Raw genomic sequence first — 16,439 nt, 5'->3', positions numbered from 1 at the left:
AATTCATTATAAAGTGTTCATCATTTGTAACCAAAGCATGCTTCCTTGTTGTCAAGAGGAGCATAGAACTACATTTAAAATCAATAGACTACCTTCAATATACACCGATCATCCACGTTAAAACCACTTATAGGGAAAATGAATAACATTGATATATCCCAGCCCTTTGGCACCTGTCAAGGTTCTTGATGTCGATGTGCTGGAATCAGGAAAATGAGCAACCAATAGGAACTATAGGACATTGGCAACTATAGGACATTGTGATGCCTAGTTTGGGTCAGAGCACCTCAAATGGCAGGTCTTGTGGGGTATTCCCAGAAATGATTAGTACCTACCAAAAGTGGCCCAAGCAAGGACAAGCAGTCAACCAGCAACAGGGTCATGTAGACACTGCAGAAAAGTGGCCTGGCCCAGTGGATCGTGTTTTCTTTTATGTAATGTGGATGGCTGAGTGCAGGTGCTTTGCGTAACTCGGGAAGATATCACCAGCAGTCACAATGGGAAGGAGGCAAGGGCAATTTTCTGCCTGCATAAACATTGTTGTACATCAAGTATACCCTTTCATAGGAATTGTATTCCCTAATGACAATGGCCTCTTTTAGCAGGATAATGTGCCTTACCACACTGGAAAAAAACTCATTTGTTGTTTGAGAAATATGAAAAAGCTTTCAAGGTGTTGAATTGGTGTTGAATTTTGTACATACATAGAATATATATATTTATCTGCATATATATATTTTTCTCTATGCACCCCTGTGCATAGGGGTGTTTCTCTTCCTCAGTTTGGACAGAGCACTCTCCACCATTTCACTGCGAGTTATACTGTGTATGACTATGTATGTGACGAATAAACCGAACTTGAACTTGAACTTGAATTGGCCTGCAAATTTCCTAGATCTCAATCCGACCAAGCATCTGTGGGATGTGCTGGAAAAACAAGTTTGATCCATGGAGGCCCCACCTTTCTATGTATAGTACAAAAGTTCTGGTTCCTTTCTGGAATCTTCTTCAGCTGTAGTGTACTGTAGTAAAAGTTGCAGAGATTCAATTCAGAATTGTAGTGAAGTACACAGTTTCCAGAGAAACACGACACTTTGGACAGTGTTCTAGCTGGACACAAGATGGAGAAAGAGGGAATGCACCTCAATTCATGTGTGTGCGAAACACCCGTCTGGAGTTCCCAGTTAATTTGAAAACTTACCATTTGATAACTGACATCTGGAGACATCCACATGGAGAGCTATCACACTCTCGTCCATGATTTTGATAAAAATATTGAGACAATGCATGAAAACGTCTATACGTGGTCTGATGCAAATTTACATAGCTTATCAAACTGATAAATGTTAATGAGCTGCTGCACACCAATATTAGGAAATAAAGAATAGCTGTGATTATAAAGATCACCACTTACTGGTAACAAAAGCCTATAGTGTCTTGTTAGGTGTCAATTAAATTCAGTTATTAAAAGTGTACTCATGGAGCCAGAGCTGCCCAATGAAAGGAAATGAGCCAAATGTAACAATTGTGCTTCACTCAGGCAGCAGCAGACTGAACTTTTTTAATGAAAGTCCTGAATGCATGAGAAATAATGAGGCAAGGGATCTCAGCAGTCGAAGTTTAGCTGTTCTTTGTCTGGTTTCCGCCAACAGCCAGACAAAAGAATCAGATGCAGTGCGATTGTTAGTCCACGATGAATCACTGATGAAGTGAATGCTTGTTTGCATGCTTTCTCCTCACAGGTGGATGTGCTGAAAGTAGACATGGAGAGTGCAGAATGGAAGATTCTAGAGAATCTGGTCCTGGAAGGAGTTTTGCATTCTGTAGGCCTCCTGCTTCTTGAGGTCCACCTGCATTGGGCGGGGTTCGAGGTGGGCGGGGACGAGCCAAACGTGGTGTGCTATTGGTTTAGCCTGCTGAGAGTGCTTGAGCATGCACATTTCAGTCTCTAGCACAGCTACAGTGTCTACGCAAAACCACGCCTCTTTCTTCAGAGGAACCTACACAACACAAGCAGCACTTATATACTGGGGTGGGTCAACACACGTTACGCTCCGCAGGGAGATCGACTTGCCTGGCACGAATTTGAATTAAGGGGAACATTGTTCAGAAGGGCAAACTTTGAGGCCAAAAGTTGCAACCAGATGTGTTCAGATTTGACAGTTTGGCCTGTTCACTGTAGTGCTGTTTTCATATGGCAGAGCTGCATCATCCTTTGTAGGGAAAAAGATGAGGACAAAGGGGGGCTATAAGTGCTTCTAAGCGCTCAGCAGTGTTTTATGTAAAGGTCGTATTATTTCCAGAGGGTCAGCGACGCAGTTAGAAAAGCTTCCGCGGGAGAGAGCCCGTCTACTGCTGGCTACTGGTCAGGCGTTTGACCCTCCGCCTCTTATCAGAAGAATCTGGTCCGAGAACGATGACCCTTCATTCTGGGAGACACAGGGTGAGCGAGTCTTGGCTGGCGGGCAAATGAACAGGCTCAAAAAAAGAGAAGTAATGAGGTTGGAATAGAGCTACAGGCAGGAAAAGAGCTCAAACAGAACACAGCAGACTAGTTTTGTCTCTGGTATGGTCAAAATCTAAGAGACGCACAGCTGACTACAGAGCGGTCCTGCGATTTAAGAAGGTTGGTCAGAGAGCACAGGAGAATGAGCCCCTGGGCTGTCGACGCAGACTGCTTGGACAAATGTTCCCTCCCTCATCCTTGGGGAGAATTTTTTTTCAGTATCATCACTATCAGCACATAAAGCTTCTCCGAAATATTAGCTGACTACATAGAAATGGTTTGACTTTGCTGCGTCAGAATACAGTGACGTGATAAATTATGGATGAGACCCAAGAAGTTGACTTCCCTTGCATGTGCATGCGTGCGAGAGACATAAGCCGTGCTTGCTTAAGCGCGTTCGTGTGCTTCAGCTTTCAGTACTATGGTCTCGTATGTGAAAAAACAAAACAAAAAAACTATAGAAACCAGCCTTTCACACTTACAAAGCGGTCTCCCCCTTTATAAGTCAAATGCCTGGTTATATAGCTTCCAACGAGGCATCTGCTCCTCACTGAAGCCAGAACTCTGGGCACTTAATTAAACCAAACAAACAAGTAAATGAACTGCACTCACAGGGAACGAAAGTGGCATAAGAAAGGAGTGCAAAATAGGGGCTTTGCATTAGCAGTCTCACCTTGACTCCTCTTGTTCAAAGATAAGCAAACAATAAATCATCATCTGATTGTGGTGCACAAAGTACGTTCGCCGTCCAAAGGAAATTTGACTTGCCTTTGAGAATCAGGCATGTTTATCATCAAAAGGAAGCAATGCAGTTTGTCACTGCATCAGTAGATTCATGACACGAGGCAGATTAGTGCCTCCCAGTCCCGTGTTATTAATCTGCTTTTAGCTTTGTGTTGGCTGTTTGCTATCAGCTTGTTCAAAGGCCATAGTGAAGTTTGGGCAGAAACTGCCAAATGTCTTCTAGAAAAATTATTTATAGCACTTTCAGCCTGCTTGGAAACAAAGATGTTTTGTACACATTTGTCCCATTTCAGATGATTAGAAAATGAGGGCCAAAATCATCCTAAAATATCAGCTGCATGTAAAACAACTATAATATTGATCAGATCCAGTTAGACCAGGTTAGAGGAGAGGAACTGGCCATGGTGATTCATTTGGTTAGCCCATACAACGTAGTCAGAGGATAGAGACAACTTACATCAAATATACAAATGACAACCCCTTGTGCTGTCAGCCATGTCTGATTCTGATCACCAGTGATACCAAACAGACTGATGTACAAAATGTTTTATTACACTTAGAAACAGATGCCTCACGCTGAACTGAAGTGCTGATATGCACGGCTTTAGCGGTGGAGGACTCCTTAATAATGAAATGAAAATATAGTAGAGAATTTAAAATACCCATATGCGGGGAGGGGGGGGGGGCGGGGAATTACACTAGAAATCAGGACTGGATGCCAGTCCATAAACTTCAGTATTCACACACAGCACTGAGCAAAGCCTAGAATATAAACTACTTCAGTGAAACAGCAAGGGTTGGAGAACTGAGCCACTCTCTACTAAGGAGCAGACGCTAAAGCTGCTCAGCTGAGCAAAGACCATGGTGGGGGGTTGAATGGAGCAACCTGACTGTCTCCTCCCTCTGCTGTTAAGGCTCACTCTTCCACCGGCTCTTCCCCTTCCTTTCCCCTCTTGTCTTGTTAGTCCCAGAGTTTGATTTGTCCGTCCCAGCCGCAGGTGATGACCTTGGAGGTCTCGTGGGGGTGCCAGAGGGCGCTGATGCACACCTTGTCGTGTGCCTTGATTCGGTGGTACAGCTTGGTGGTCTTCCAGTCCCAGATGTTCAGCTTCCCGTCAGCATCACCAGACACCACATAACTACAGTTGGGGGCGATGAGACAAGCACATTATGGCAGCACAGCACAATGATACTGCGTCCACTTTAGACTTACGGTAGATCCATTACTGGAAAGAGAGTCATGTGACTGAGGAGAGCACTTACCTCATATCGGGAGAAAAGTCCACCTGGCAGGCATACCCGGCAACCATGTGGCCCTTAAACACTTTCTTCTTGCTGAGCCTGAACCGATTCTGGGCTCCGAATATCAGGATCTGATTATCCATGGACTGACAGGCTAGCCATTTGCCTACAAGAAAGCAAGCAGACATACAGATAAAGATATCCAGTTCAAAACTGTGCAGTGGTGAACTAAACTTTGTAATGGTAGCAGGGCTGTTTCTAAAGCCAGCTGAGTATCTGATGTGCTCTCGACTCAGACGTCTGCCCACGTGAAGAGGAAGGCAAGGGCATGTAAACAGATCAGCACACAAAATCCCCCTCAAAAGAGAACAAGCACGTGTGATGGAGCAGAAAAAAGCAACCTCCACCTGCCTTGATACACGTGGCTGTCAGCGAGATCAAAGGTGGCGTTTGCCACTGAAGTAGCGATCCCTTTGATCAGCTCGAGTTGGCACTCGAGTGTGTACTTCAACCGCAAAACAGCTGCTTTTCATCTATTGTGCGTTCTTCAGGAGGCGGCTCCCTGCTCAGTCTGCATGAGCCCCACATTAGGCCCACTAGATAGTCAGTTAAAACTTGCACCAGCCTGCCTGGCTCCCCCTAACGGCGTACGGGCCCAAGCCCTTCAATGCACGCTTTAAAGGAAAATAGAAATTGAAAACAAAAGAAAATAGATATAAATATAAATAATATATATAAATAAATAAGAAAAGAAAGAATAATGGAAGAAAGGTGAGGAAGAGTTCATTTTTCTGCCTCTTTTCCATTTCGTTCCTACAGTTGGTCTTTATGTGAGTGAGAGAGTACGTAAGATTTCCATAAATTATGCACTACCAGGAAGGAAACAAGATGTGTAAAAACAAAATCTGAGAACTCCGCATGAGACACTGGGGGAAAGAGAAATGGAGTCGAAAAATATTATTTGAAAGGCAAAAAATGCGCACAACTACTCACTTTGGGGAGTGCAAGCCACAAAGAATTTAATGGAAGTCTGAAAGTGGAAAGTAAAGTGGGTGTGTGCATGTGCATGCAGAGGAGGTATTGTACCAGTGAAGCAATGCCCAAGCAAAAGCACACTCACCATTGGGTGATAACGTCACCGCAGGCATCGAATGCATACTGGGCTCCACAATGTACTTGAAATCCACTGGAATGTCCCTAAAAAAACGAGAGGAGGTGTTTATGAAAACCAGACACCTTCAGTTCATGCAATGAGCGCATTTAATGTTTAGCACCAAACTATGGTGTAGAGGAAGCAGACCGGGCCACTCGACCTGCACAAACAAGTGCAAATGATGTGGAGCTACATTTTTAAATATTTGAGCCTCAAACTTATTTTATTGTGGTTTTCCTCCTTTTCTTTCTGTTCTGGCTGTGTAACTAAACACTCTTGATTAGCCAGTGCCACTCTGTTGACAAAGAAGGTAAATTTGTCATCTTTCCTACCCCAAAGAGAGACAGTGGGTTTTGTAGTCCTTCCCAGACTACAAAACGCAAATACTGGCAGCAGCTACAAAATCTACTGAGAAAAATGTAGCTTGTAAGACAATGATACTGCAGTCCAGTCTTATCCTCATCCATCTCACGACCTAGGGAGCACATGTCAGTGTGGAGTGACTCAAAAAAAAAAAAAGAATCTCCAGAAAGTGGAGATTTAAACAGTTAAGACAGTGTATTGATGTGAAAATTCATCAAAAGGCAATGTCGCACAGAAGTTAACAGCAAATTAATGTATCATAGCTAATGACACTAGGACAACAAAAAAGAAAATGTGAAAAAGTTCATGTTCTCCTTGATCCATTACACTACTAACAAATCAGATTAATATATTCTCCAAGAGAACTGTACTGCCTGCCTTAAAGTGATATTGGTTTTAGATAAAATTTTCTGACAAAAATGACTAATTACTTACAATGGAAGCTCCAAGTTTACTTTTTATCCAGAAAATTAATTCAAGTACCATTGGTCAGACTGTAAATCAGATGAAAAGCTATGAAAATAATTACCAAAGAGTATTCTAAAGGAAATTAGGGCTAAAGTTGTAGGGATGCACAAGATAGGGCAAAGTCACACAAAATAGTATTCAAGTGTTTGGATATAGCACTAAGTGCTACTGGATCAACTGTGAGGAAATGGAGCTGCATCATGCTTAGACATGGCCGAACCCAAAAACTGCTACATTCATCACATCTGACAGTAATTGCCCTGTGCCACACACTACACGATACATGGTATTTAATGCCTATTTAAAAAGTTACCGTGGGAATAATTAGTGCCCCAGTGTCAAACTACCACCAAGGCCTAAGCTGAAAGCCAATCAATATCTACATGTAAATAAGTCCACTCTAAAGACTCTCGCCAAGAGACAGATAACTGACTAGCCCCAGGTGTTCTATATTTTTTGCAGAGGGGTCTGAATACTAGACACCCAAGAGAACAGACAAATCCACGTTATGGCCCAGAGCAATGGAGACTCCTCAAGCAGGGAGATCTCATGGCAAAGAACTTATTTACCTCGGTTCTGCATGCAATTACAATATTAAAACAGTGCATTTGCTTAATGTCTTTTACAGATTATACTGCACACAGATGTTGACATGGCCAGCTGGAGCGTGTCTATACACACAGTTTAAGTCAATGTTTTGCATTTGAAAATGAAACATTTTAAATATGCATCTAAAAACTTTCCCCATATGCACTGAATCCAACTACTGCTGGCCAATTCTGCATTCGACTCACACATTAACCAGCAACCCATCAAGTTCAGTGTGTCACATACAACACACCGAGTTAAAATCAATATGAGAAACAAAAGGTTGTTCATTCATATGTGAATGTGGCACCGCCCACTCACCACTCCCACACGCGCAAGCTCTTGTCATCGGAGGTGCTGACGAAGCGGCGGTTCTCGTCCACAAACGTGATGGTGTTGACGGCTCCCAGGTGGCGGTCATACTCCTGCACCACCTCCCCAGAGCGGATGTCCCACTAGGTAGGTGACAGCGGGGCAGGAACAGGGCTTTATTCTACTTCTACACACACACACACACACACACACACACACACACACACACACACACACACACACACACACACACACACACACACACACACACACACTCTCTAATGTATCCCTACGGTAGCAGATCAGATGATGACTTTTGGTCTCTGCCTGTGACAGAGACTGATGAGATGGAGCTGGAGACTGAGGGAAGGAGAGGTGAGTAGTTTTTCAGCTTTGATTATTTACTCCCATCATGTTTGCTGCTGAAGGACTGCACTCATTCGCTCTCCTCCTCAACTTCTCCCTCATGTGAATCTATCCATCCTTCAGTACCCCTCCTCCTCACATTGCACATACACACACAAACACTCTCTCCTTCTATTGAGGGAAGCACAGAGCGTGAAATAAGGTCCTGTCTTCAGATTTACTGAGGGTAACCAAGGCTTCTCTTGGGTCTGGGTTTGGGGATGTGCGAGCATGTATGTGTGGACAGTCTAACACCTAAAAACTAACAGCAAGATGAACGCTAAGGACAGTCTTAGGCAGTCTATCTCAGGCATGTGCACACGTACACCCCCCCCATACATGCATATAGCTTACCTGCACAATCTTCTTGTCCGACATTCCGGCAACAAACAGGTTTTGTTTGTCCTCGTCTGGGTTAAACTTTACACAGTAGGGGACTTTCCTGTTAGTGAACCTGGAGATGCACTGACCTGAAGGCAGAAGGAATTCTGTCAAGAGTGGCCAGCAGACACGAACATCCTCCACCCCTCAACCTCTTTCAGCACACAGGAGGTGCACTCCTCTCCCCAGAGGAGTACGGGGTTGGAAGGAAGCAGGCCGCCTGAGTGAGTGAATCATAAGCTCAGACACGGATGGCACTGATCAAAGCACAGCGGTGCGAGTTACCCCACATCCGGTTTCAGAATCTGACCCAAGAACAACCCTGTGCGCCCTGTACGAGTGGCTCCTCCTAGTGGAGGAGCAGAGAGAAGGGACGAGTATATGCTGGTGAAGGAGACTCCCATCCGTACAGAGACGTGACTGGCAGAGTGCATGACTGGCAGAGTGCTTCTTTAAAGACCCCAACTACAGAAAAGTTGCATGCCAACTCAATGTGAGAGAAACACTTGGAAGCTAGGGAGGCACAGAAAACAGGTTGGTCTCCAAAAGGTGTGTGCGTGGTGCTCACCTGTCTCAGAGTCCCACAGCTTGAGGTAGCGATCGTAACCGGCGCTGAGGAATTGAGTTCCAGCGTTGTTGAAGCAGATGTCGCGCACTGCCTTACTGTGACCTGCAGCAAGGAGAAGGGCCATGGAGAAAGCAAGCCATTAGCATTTGCCTTCATCTGTTCTGACACTGTTGTGTCCCGGACAAGCACATATAATAAGGTAGACTGAGATCACCAGCGGAAAACGACATGACAACAAGAAGTATAATGTGACAGTACATGTGAGAGAGAACGCGAAAGAGAGAGATACACCGACAGAGTATCCTGCTCTATTCTTTTCTATTTGTACATGCAACATTTTGTCAGTTATGAGACAAAACTTGCTGTGGACCACCCAGCACTGGTTTGGAGGGGTTTCTGCAACAGCTGGCGAATGTAACCGGGACGGTGCCCCACAGATACTGGCTTGGGTAGCAGGGACCCCTTAACGACGCCTCCAGTGAGCCGGTGCTCATGCTGCGGGGCTCGATCGCCCGGCAACCGCCTCATTGTTGAATAATACACGATGGATGGATCTCGACAAGCACAACCGGACCAGTAGAAAAGCCCGTTTCGACTTTACTCCACTTCGTCTATAGGCTGGGAAAACATCAGAAGATTCTGTACACGTTACCTGCACGCTCCCTCATGAAACCATAACACAAGCAAAAACATTCTGGTGGTATCTGACAAAGCTCAATAAAGAGAACAGAGGAGGGAGAGACAGAGGGAAGCAGGGAAAGAGGGAGAGACATTGATCAGAGGGCACCGTGTTCTGAGAGCCTTTCATGTTCTTAAGCTCAGTCTCATCAATTCTCTGCCTCGAGGTGCAAACAAAATAACATCACTATATTCATCTGGAGCACCAGATCTTTCTGCAGGTACATTGCAAACCTGAGTTCTTTTCCTTTAAAATTTGTGCCCTAAATGTCCTTTTACAACAGCATTCTAAGATGGAGTCAAGAGCTTTCTGGATTATGAAACAGCTACTCAGGAAACACCCCTTCTTACCAATAAATGTCCGTAAGCACCTCCTGTCACTGTAGACTTCCCAAAGCTACAAAAGGAAAAAAAGAGCTTTAAATCCCATGCCAGACAGATATGACAAATGGCAGAAACTGAAAGCAGTGCTAAAATGTCTTCCCAGGAAACAGTGCGTAAATGTTTGCGTGGGTTGGCTGGTGGACACATCCATGATCTCTTCTTAAATTCTGCTTTCAGCTATTTGAAATGATTGTTAGCATGGCTGAAGAAAGCAAAGGCAATCAGCAAGCTAGGGCAAATAGATCAAATTAATCACACTGCAGAGTGGGCTAAGAACAAAATGCTCCAAATTATGAAGATGACCCAACATTTGAACTCTGCTTTGCTGTCCTCTGTGCAGAGCCGCCAATGATAGCCCAATGGTTAAGATACTTTGCTTGTAATCAGAAGGTTGCCAATTCAAGCCCCACTGGTGCCAAATTGCCACTGTTGGGCCCCTGAGCAAGGCCCTTAACTTTCAATTGCTCAAATTGTACTCAGTCAACATTGTAAGTCGCTTCGGATAATATCGTCAGGTAAATGTAAAGCAGGCAGTACTGACCTCTACTGACTATGATATATCTATATGTTTGTCTAAGGGTATCTAAAAATAACTGATATCCAGTCAGGAAGACTTCTAAAAAGAGCCAAGCACAGTAAAACACAAGTCTGTTTTTCCATTATTCAGCTCTCCTTATACAGGCTTCCAAACGTTTCTTGAATGGTTAGGGATCAGATATTGCATGTAGCAACAATTTATTTTGCAAAAGTAAAAATCACTCATCTTAAGGATAGAACCAAGCTATCTGTAACTTATTTTATTCGTATTAGAGGGCAACCGCTATAAGATTTTCAATGGCTGATGGCAATATTTAGAGAGTAGGGAGGCAGATGGGCAATATATAATACTGGTATAACTTTCTGCACCTTATAAAATACAACAATTTAATATTAACAACAAATGCGACCAAAAATTGCAGAATTTAAATGAACATTTAACACTGTTATTGTCTGCATTATCTCTGTTGTAGATCTGCACTCTGTAGTGCACTGATTAAAAAAAAATGTAGCAACTAAATTAGAAAAAAAATGCAACAATTTCCAAAGGCAATTCTTAAACTAACTTTGCCACAGGGGTGAAGGGTGGAGAGGGGGCGATCAGCTAAAGCCGACCGTCACAAAATGGCATTAATCAGTTGATTAATTAGTCGACCACTAATTTGTAACATTATTATTATTGCTATTGCAAAGTGGCCTTAACAGTGAGAAACGTACTACATAAATTAATGATCATATTCCTCACTGAATACCCACATTTGGGAGCCTGTTAGGCGTAGGTATTCGGCATTATGCAACACATCCCTGCCGATACTTATAATAGTGAATTCTTATGAAAAACAATTGCAGACAAAGAGTAATTGCTTAGAAAAACGATTTGTAAACCCCCCCAGCCACCCACCATCCTCAGAAACAGCCATCAGAATGAACACCACTTTGTTTTCCCCAGAGGTATGCTCAATAAGTCTGAGTGTGAGAGATAAAACCTACCTTGATCTTACAGTCCATAGAGCAGGAGAGAAGCAGGTGGCCAGACCCAGGAAACAACTGAATGGCGCTGACACCCTACGAGTGGAAGGTGGAGTTGAGAGGAGATGAGCCAACTGTGTGTGTGCACTTCATGTGCAATTAAACACCACCTGCTTTCAAGAGCCATTTACAAGGGCCACGAGGTTAGCTTCTACTCTTTCGCACACTGGCGTCGTGGCCCACAAATGTAATGTTCAATGCTGCCTTAATTGAGAGCTGTGTCCTGATTATTCTGTGGCTGCGTGGATAAACTAAAACGAGAGTGTTTTCAAGGAACGAATGACTGCACCCAGTGCTGACCACATTTCCCACCGTTAATAGAATGAGCCTGGACTGATGCCTTTTACACCATAATGAATAGTGGAGAAGTGGTAACAGAAGCATCAGGCCTCGACACCGGTACTGAAGTGCTCTACTAACTTCAGTAGCACCCTGACCGGTTTTCTGTACATATTGTATGTAAAATGGGGGCATTTCAACAGCAAGCTCACTTTGCTAGCTTAAGTGCAAACACTTTTGATTTCACACAGACATAACTGACATCACACAATGTGTTCACATTCAAAGTTTAGATGCCAATACGATGTGACTCCAACAGACATCAACAGCGCCAAGGTTCTGGACTTGGGATTGGCACTGGGAACAGAAAAGAATGTGGGGGAGCTGATCTCAAATCAACATTCTGACACTTGCTAAAATAAAGGAAGTGCTCTGAGGCTGAGACACAGATGAAGAGATGAAGAAAGAAGGAAGAAAGGGATAGAAGAAAGGAGGAGCAAGAAAAGAAGGAGAGAGACGGGTATGTTGACCTCCAGTGCTCCAGAAAACATCGTGAGTGAATATCAGACCAGGCTAAGGAGTTCACAAGTCTAAACGGCAAACACCAATCACGTTGAAAGCAGACATTATGTGAGACAGAGTAAATCTAATCCTAATCAAGACTTGAGCCAATTCATTAACTGCAAAATTAAAACCAAAATTATGTTTGTGTTTCTCTCACTGGCTGATGCTTTAGAACACTGCAAGTTACAAACGGCAGTATTTTTCATATGAACGTCCCAACCACTGCATACGTCCAGGGCCCTCTAATTGTAGCTGATAGCCCTGGTGAACGTACTCTGTGTTCTAACAAATCACAGCTACTCAAACTTCCTGACCAATCACAGACATGCATTCTAACTTTGTAATGTAATACACTACTTACAGTTCATTTAAATTAATACTTGTGACCACAGTACCACTCTAAGATAAATCTACAAACCAATTACATTATAGTATATTGATTGAATATACAATTTCTTTCCCTTTTTTAAAAATAGTTTATAAAGCACCCTTGGCTAGAAAGGTCCAATATAAATGTAACATAATGATTTCATAGAGACTAAACTGAAAACAGGATGTATTCCAGCTCAAGTATTAGTGCAATCTCTATTCAAAATAGCTGAAATTAATATTTTGTTCATATTGTGCCACTTCGTAAAAACACTTCCATTCAAAAATGGTACCATGCAGGCAAGTAATTTCTCCGGATATTTTCCACCAAGCATAAAAGCATCCTCCTCTGTAATGCATTTCCCTTTCGCTCTCTCACTCCCAAATACATGAACAAAACTAATTTGTCATTCCATCATCATTATGCACTAGATATCATTATGCATTAGATAATTAATCAGAGTCGGTCTACTCTCACTACATTCCACTCATAAAAGCAGATGCGCACGCATGTGAACATGCGCGCACATGTGAATGCACAAGAACACACACACGCCTCCTCACCTTGGTGTGCCCGGTCCAGAGGTGCAGCTGCTTCTTGGGCAGGTAACATTTGTCGGGTATTTCCGCCAAGCGCAGGTTAATGCCCACGTCCTGCGGGACGTGCAGGTAAGAGCGGCCCGGGTAGTCATACGCGTCTTTGACTGTGGAGCAAAGACACATCAAAGGGTGAGGAAAGAGGCTTTTAGCCATTTCAACAAAAAGAAAATCAGAGAAACTTGAGAGGGATTATGGTAGTCCTGCTAGCTTTAAGAAAGTAACGGGAGCTGAACAAATTCATGCTGTGGACAAAAGTAAATCTGACTCTGTGAAGCGTAATGGGTTGGAACAGCTGCCATGTGTCTTACCGTGTAGAATGGTTTTCTCCTCAGCAAAGGCCTCTTCCTCATTCTTGCCTCTTTTCTGCCTCTTTGCCGTGATTTCGTCCAGCTCCTTCTGCTCCTCCTATCAAACAGAATATGACAGAGTGGGATCCTCAAAGTGCAATTGAAGTAAATGATATATAAATGCGCTGCCTAGGCTAAACCTAGCCTTTATGTTGTGAAGTAACGGCTAACAAATTTGGAGTAGACAGCCTGCCACAAGGTGCAAAGCAAGCAAATATAAAAACAAAAACAAACAAAAAAAACCCAAGTGACTATCATAGAGTATAAGGAACCCATGTGGGCAAACTCTGACCTCTGAAGGTTTGGCCACGTCCTTCTCATCCTGATACTTGGCCCAGGGCCCCAAGAAGCTGTCGATCTCTGATGCGTCTCCCCCTTTCACACGCTTCCTCTTCTCCTTCTTTAGGCCCGACTCAAACACGGTCATCCCTGTGGAGAACAGATGTGCACAGCTGCAAAGAACTGTCCAAGCAGCAACAGGGAAGGTGGGATGGGGTGGTTGTAGCTTCAGGCAGACCCACAACCAATTGCAACCAATGAGCAGAGAAAAACCAGATCATGTCTAGTACCTTTCTTTTTCTCTGCTTCCTCCACTGCTCCTATGTAGCTGCTCGATGAGACTTGACTGCTGTCCACAGATGGGTCTAATGCATACCCTATTAAAATATAGTGAACATCTCGTGCTCAGAAATAAAGATTTAAACTAAGTATGAATATTTCATAATACTCAATATAACTGGTGTGGTGAGAATACTGACAACACTGGCTATTGCACCATGATCAAATCATTCTGAGACACAAATTCTCTTTAGTAAATGTAAAATATGCATGTCCCTTACCGAAAGTGGAAAACGTCCTTCTTTGTTGTTCAAACATGAAATCGTTGACATGGGCGGGCTCAGCATATCCAGAAAGCATGTTCCTTGGCGCAGCCATTTGCTGCGTTTTGAATGGATTAACTGCTCCAAACTACAACACACAGAGGACGGGGCTTTACGTTAAACAAAACACTGAAATGGTTCCTTTACCACATATAAACTCTCTTGACCGTGACCTTACCTCGGGTGCAAACATGGTTTCGTAAGTAGGGCTGTAGAGGAGCTCTTTGAGTGAGGGATCAATGTGTGTGCCCGTCTCAACATCTTCCTGCAATACAGCAACACGAACACATAGTAAATTAACAGTCTAGATGGCCAACGAACGCTGGTTATTTAAGAAGTCAGGAAATAACGAAGCTAGGCAACATTAATGAAGGATATTATTAAGATAGCCACCTAGCTAGCTACTTTGCAAGCTATTTACACATTGTGTTACTTCATATTCTTAGTTACGCTAGCGTTGTTGTCTTTTAGGCGGCACACTACACTTCATGTCACCGTATATGAGTCCTATATAAAGGTTTTAAACATAACCACACGAAAAAACTCGCGTCAAATAAAATTTATCTAGGTAGCGTTAACTAGCTGACCAAGTTATTTAGCTAGGTTAGCTAACTAGCTAATCGAGCTACCGTTAGCGAGTAAGCTAGTTAGCGTTAGCTACCCAGACATGCTAGCCGACATGTACCATACCTTGACGGCGACCTCAGGTGCTGAATTAAGAACAGATAAACTCGTCTTTCTTACAGATTTTAAAGGCTGAAGATGTGAGATTGCGTCTGGGTCTACTTTCTCGGGACTTGTATTGGGCTGATTCATTTTCTGATTCCGAATCACTCCCGTATGCAGCGAGACAACCTGCCACTATCGGCATCTTGAATGTTGTTGGTGTTCGTCACGAACATTAATATCATTCATTAATGTTGCCAGGTTCGTTATTTCCTGACTTTTGATTTTGAACTTTGAAGAATACATCAGCTTTGATTAAATGATTGAATGTGATTTAGTAATTCAAAAGAATTCTGTTTTCACTTCTGTTCAAACTTCTGTACTGCCTCTAAGTAGAAAACAAAGGAATTCACTTACTCTAGTTAGTACACTGAGAGCACATTATCAGACTATATTCAATATTACATTATGTTACATAATGAACTAACCTATAACTCACTTACTCTAGTTAGTACACTGAGAGCACATTATCAGACTATATTCAATATTACATTATGTTACATAATGAACTAACCTATAACTTTGCCATCAAGGTTCACATTCATCATATTGACACTAAGACATCACAGCACGTCAGCTGCATATATTTAGCTAATAAATAATAAATCAATTACATTTACTACTGTTGTGTCTACTGTTGTGACTGTGATTGGAGGAATGACACTTCACTAAGAGATATGGAGATAAGAGAGAGGACCGTGATTGGAGGAATGACACTTCACTAAGACATATGGAAATAAGAGAGAGGACTGTGATTTTAGGAATGACACTTCACTAAGACATATGGAAATAAGAGAGAGGACTGTGATTGGAGGAATGACACTTCACTAAGACATATGGAAATAAGAGAGAGGACTGTGATTGGAGGAATGACACTTCACTAAGAGATATGGAGATAAGAGAGAGGACCGTGACTGGAGGAAAGACACTTCAATAAGACATATGGAAATAAGAGAGAGGACTGTGATTGGAGGAATGACACTTCACTAAGAGATATGGAGATAAGAGAGAGGACCGTGACTGGAGGAAAGACACTTCAATAAGACATATGGAAATAAGAGAGAGGACTGTGATTGGAGGAATGACACTTCACTAAGAGATATGACAACATCCTGAATGCTGACTCTCATTGCTGTTGAGTGCTTTGATTTTTTGCACAGGTCAAATAAAGACAAAATGGTGTAATGTATGTGTGTGAGAGAGAGAGTGAAGTGTGTGTGTGTGTGTGTGTGTGTGTGTGTGTGTGTGTGTGTGTATGTGTGTGTGATAGAAAGAAAGAGAAAGAGAGAGGTGGCAGTGTGTGTGAGCGGGAGTG

The 16,439-nt window shown here is 43.0% G+C and overlaps 1 protein-coding gene across 1 annotated transcript; it reads right to left on the bottom strand.

The window, feature by feature from the left end:
• Positions 1–3,781: 3,781 nt before the first annotated feature.
• LOC145657591 (pre-mRNA-processing factor 17-like) lies at positions 3,782–15,241 on the bottom strand. The gene is made up of 15 exons (XM_081713775.1): positions 15,089–15,241; positions 14,577–14,663; positions 14,357–14,486; positions 14,087–14,173; positions 13,810–13,946; positions 13,479–13,575; positions 13,135–13,274; positions 11,320–11,394; positions 9,760–9,805; positions 8,731–8,832; positions 8,136–8,251; positions 7,386–7,519; positions 5,613–5,689; positions 4,514–4,658; positions 3,782–4,389 (listed from the first exon to the last, which is right to left on the bottom strand). Exons 1-15 carry the CDS (start codon positions 15,212–15,214, stop codon positions 4,212–4,214), a joined length of 1,677 nt encoding a protein of 558 aa, XP_081569901.1. The 5' UTR covers positions 15,215–15,241; the 3' UTR covers positions 3,782–4,211.
• Positions 15,242–16,439: the final 1,198 nt, after the last annotated feature.

Source organism: Electrophorus electricus, chromosome 1, assembly GCF_041902795.1.
Source record: "Electrophorus electricus isolate QZ-2024a chromosome 1, ASM4190279v1, whole genome shotgun sequence".
NCBI lineage: Eukaryota > Metazoa > Chordata > Actinopteri > Gymnotiformes > Gymnotidae > Electrophorus > Electrophorus electricus.
This window is presented reverse-complemented; position numbering and strand designations above follow the sequence as displayed.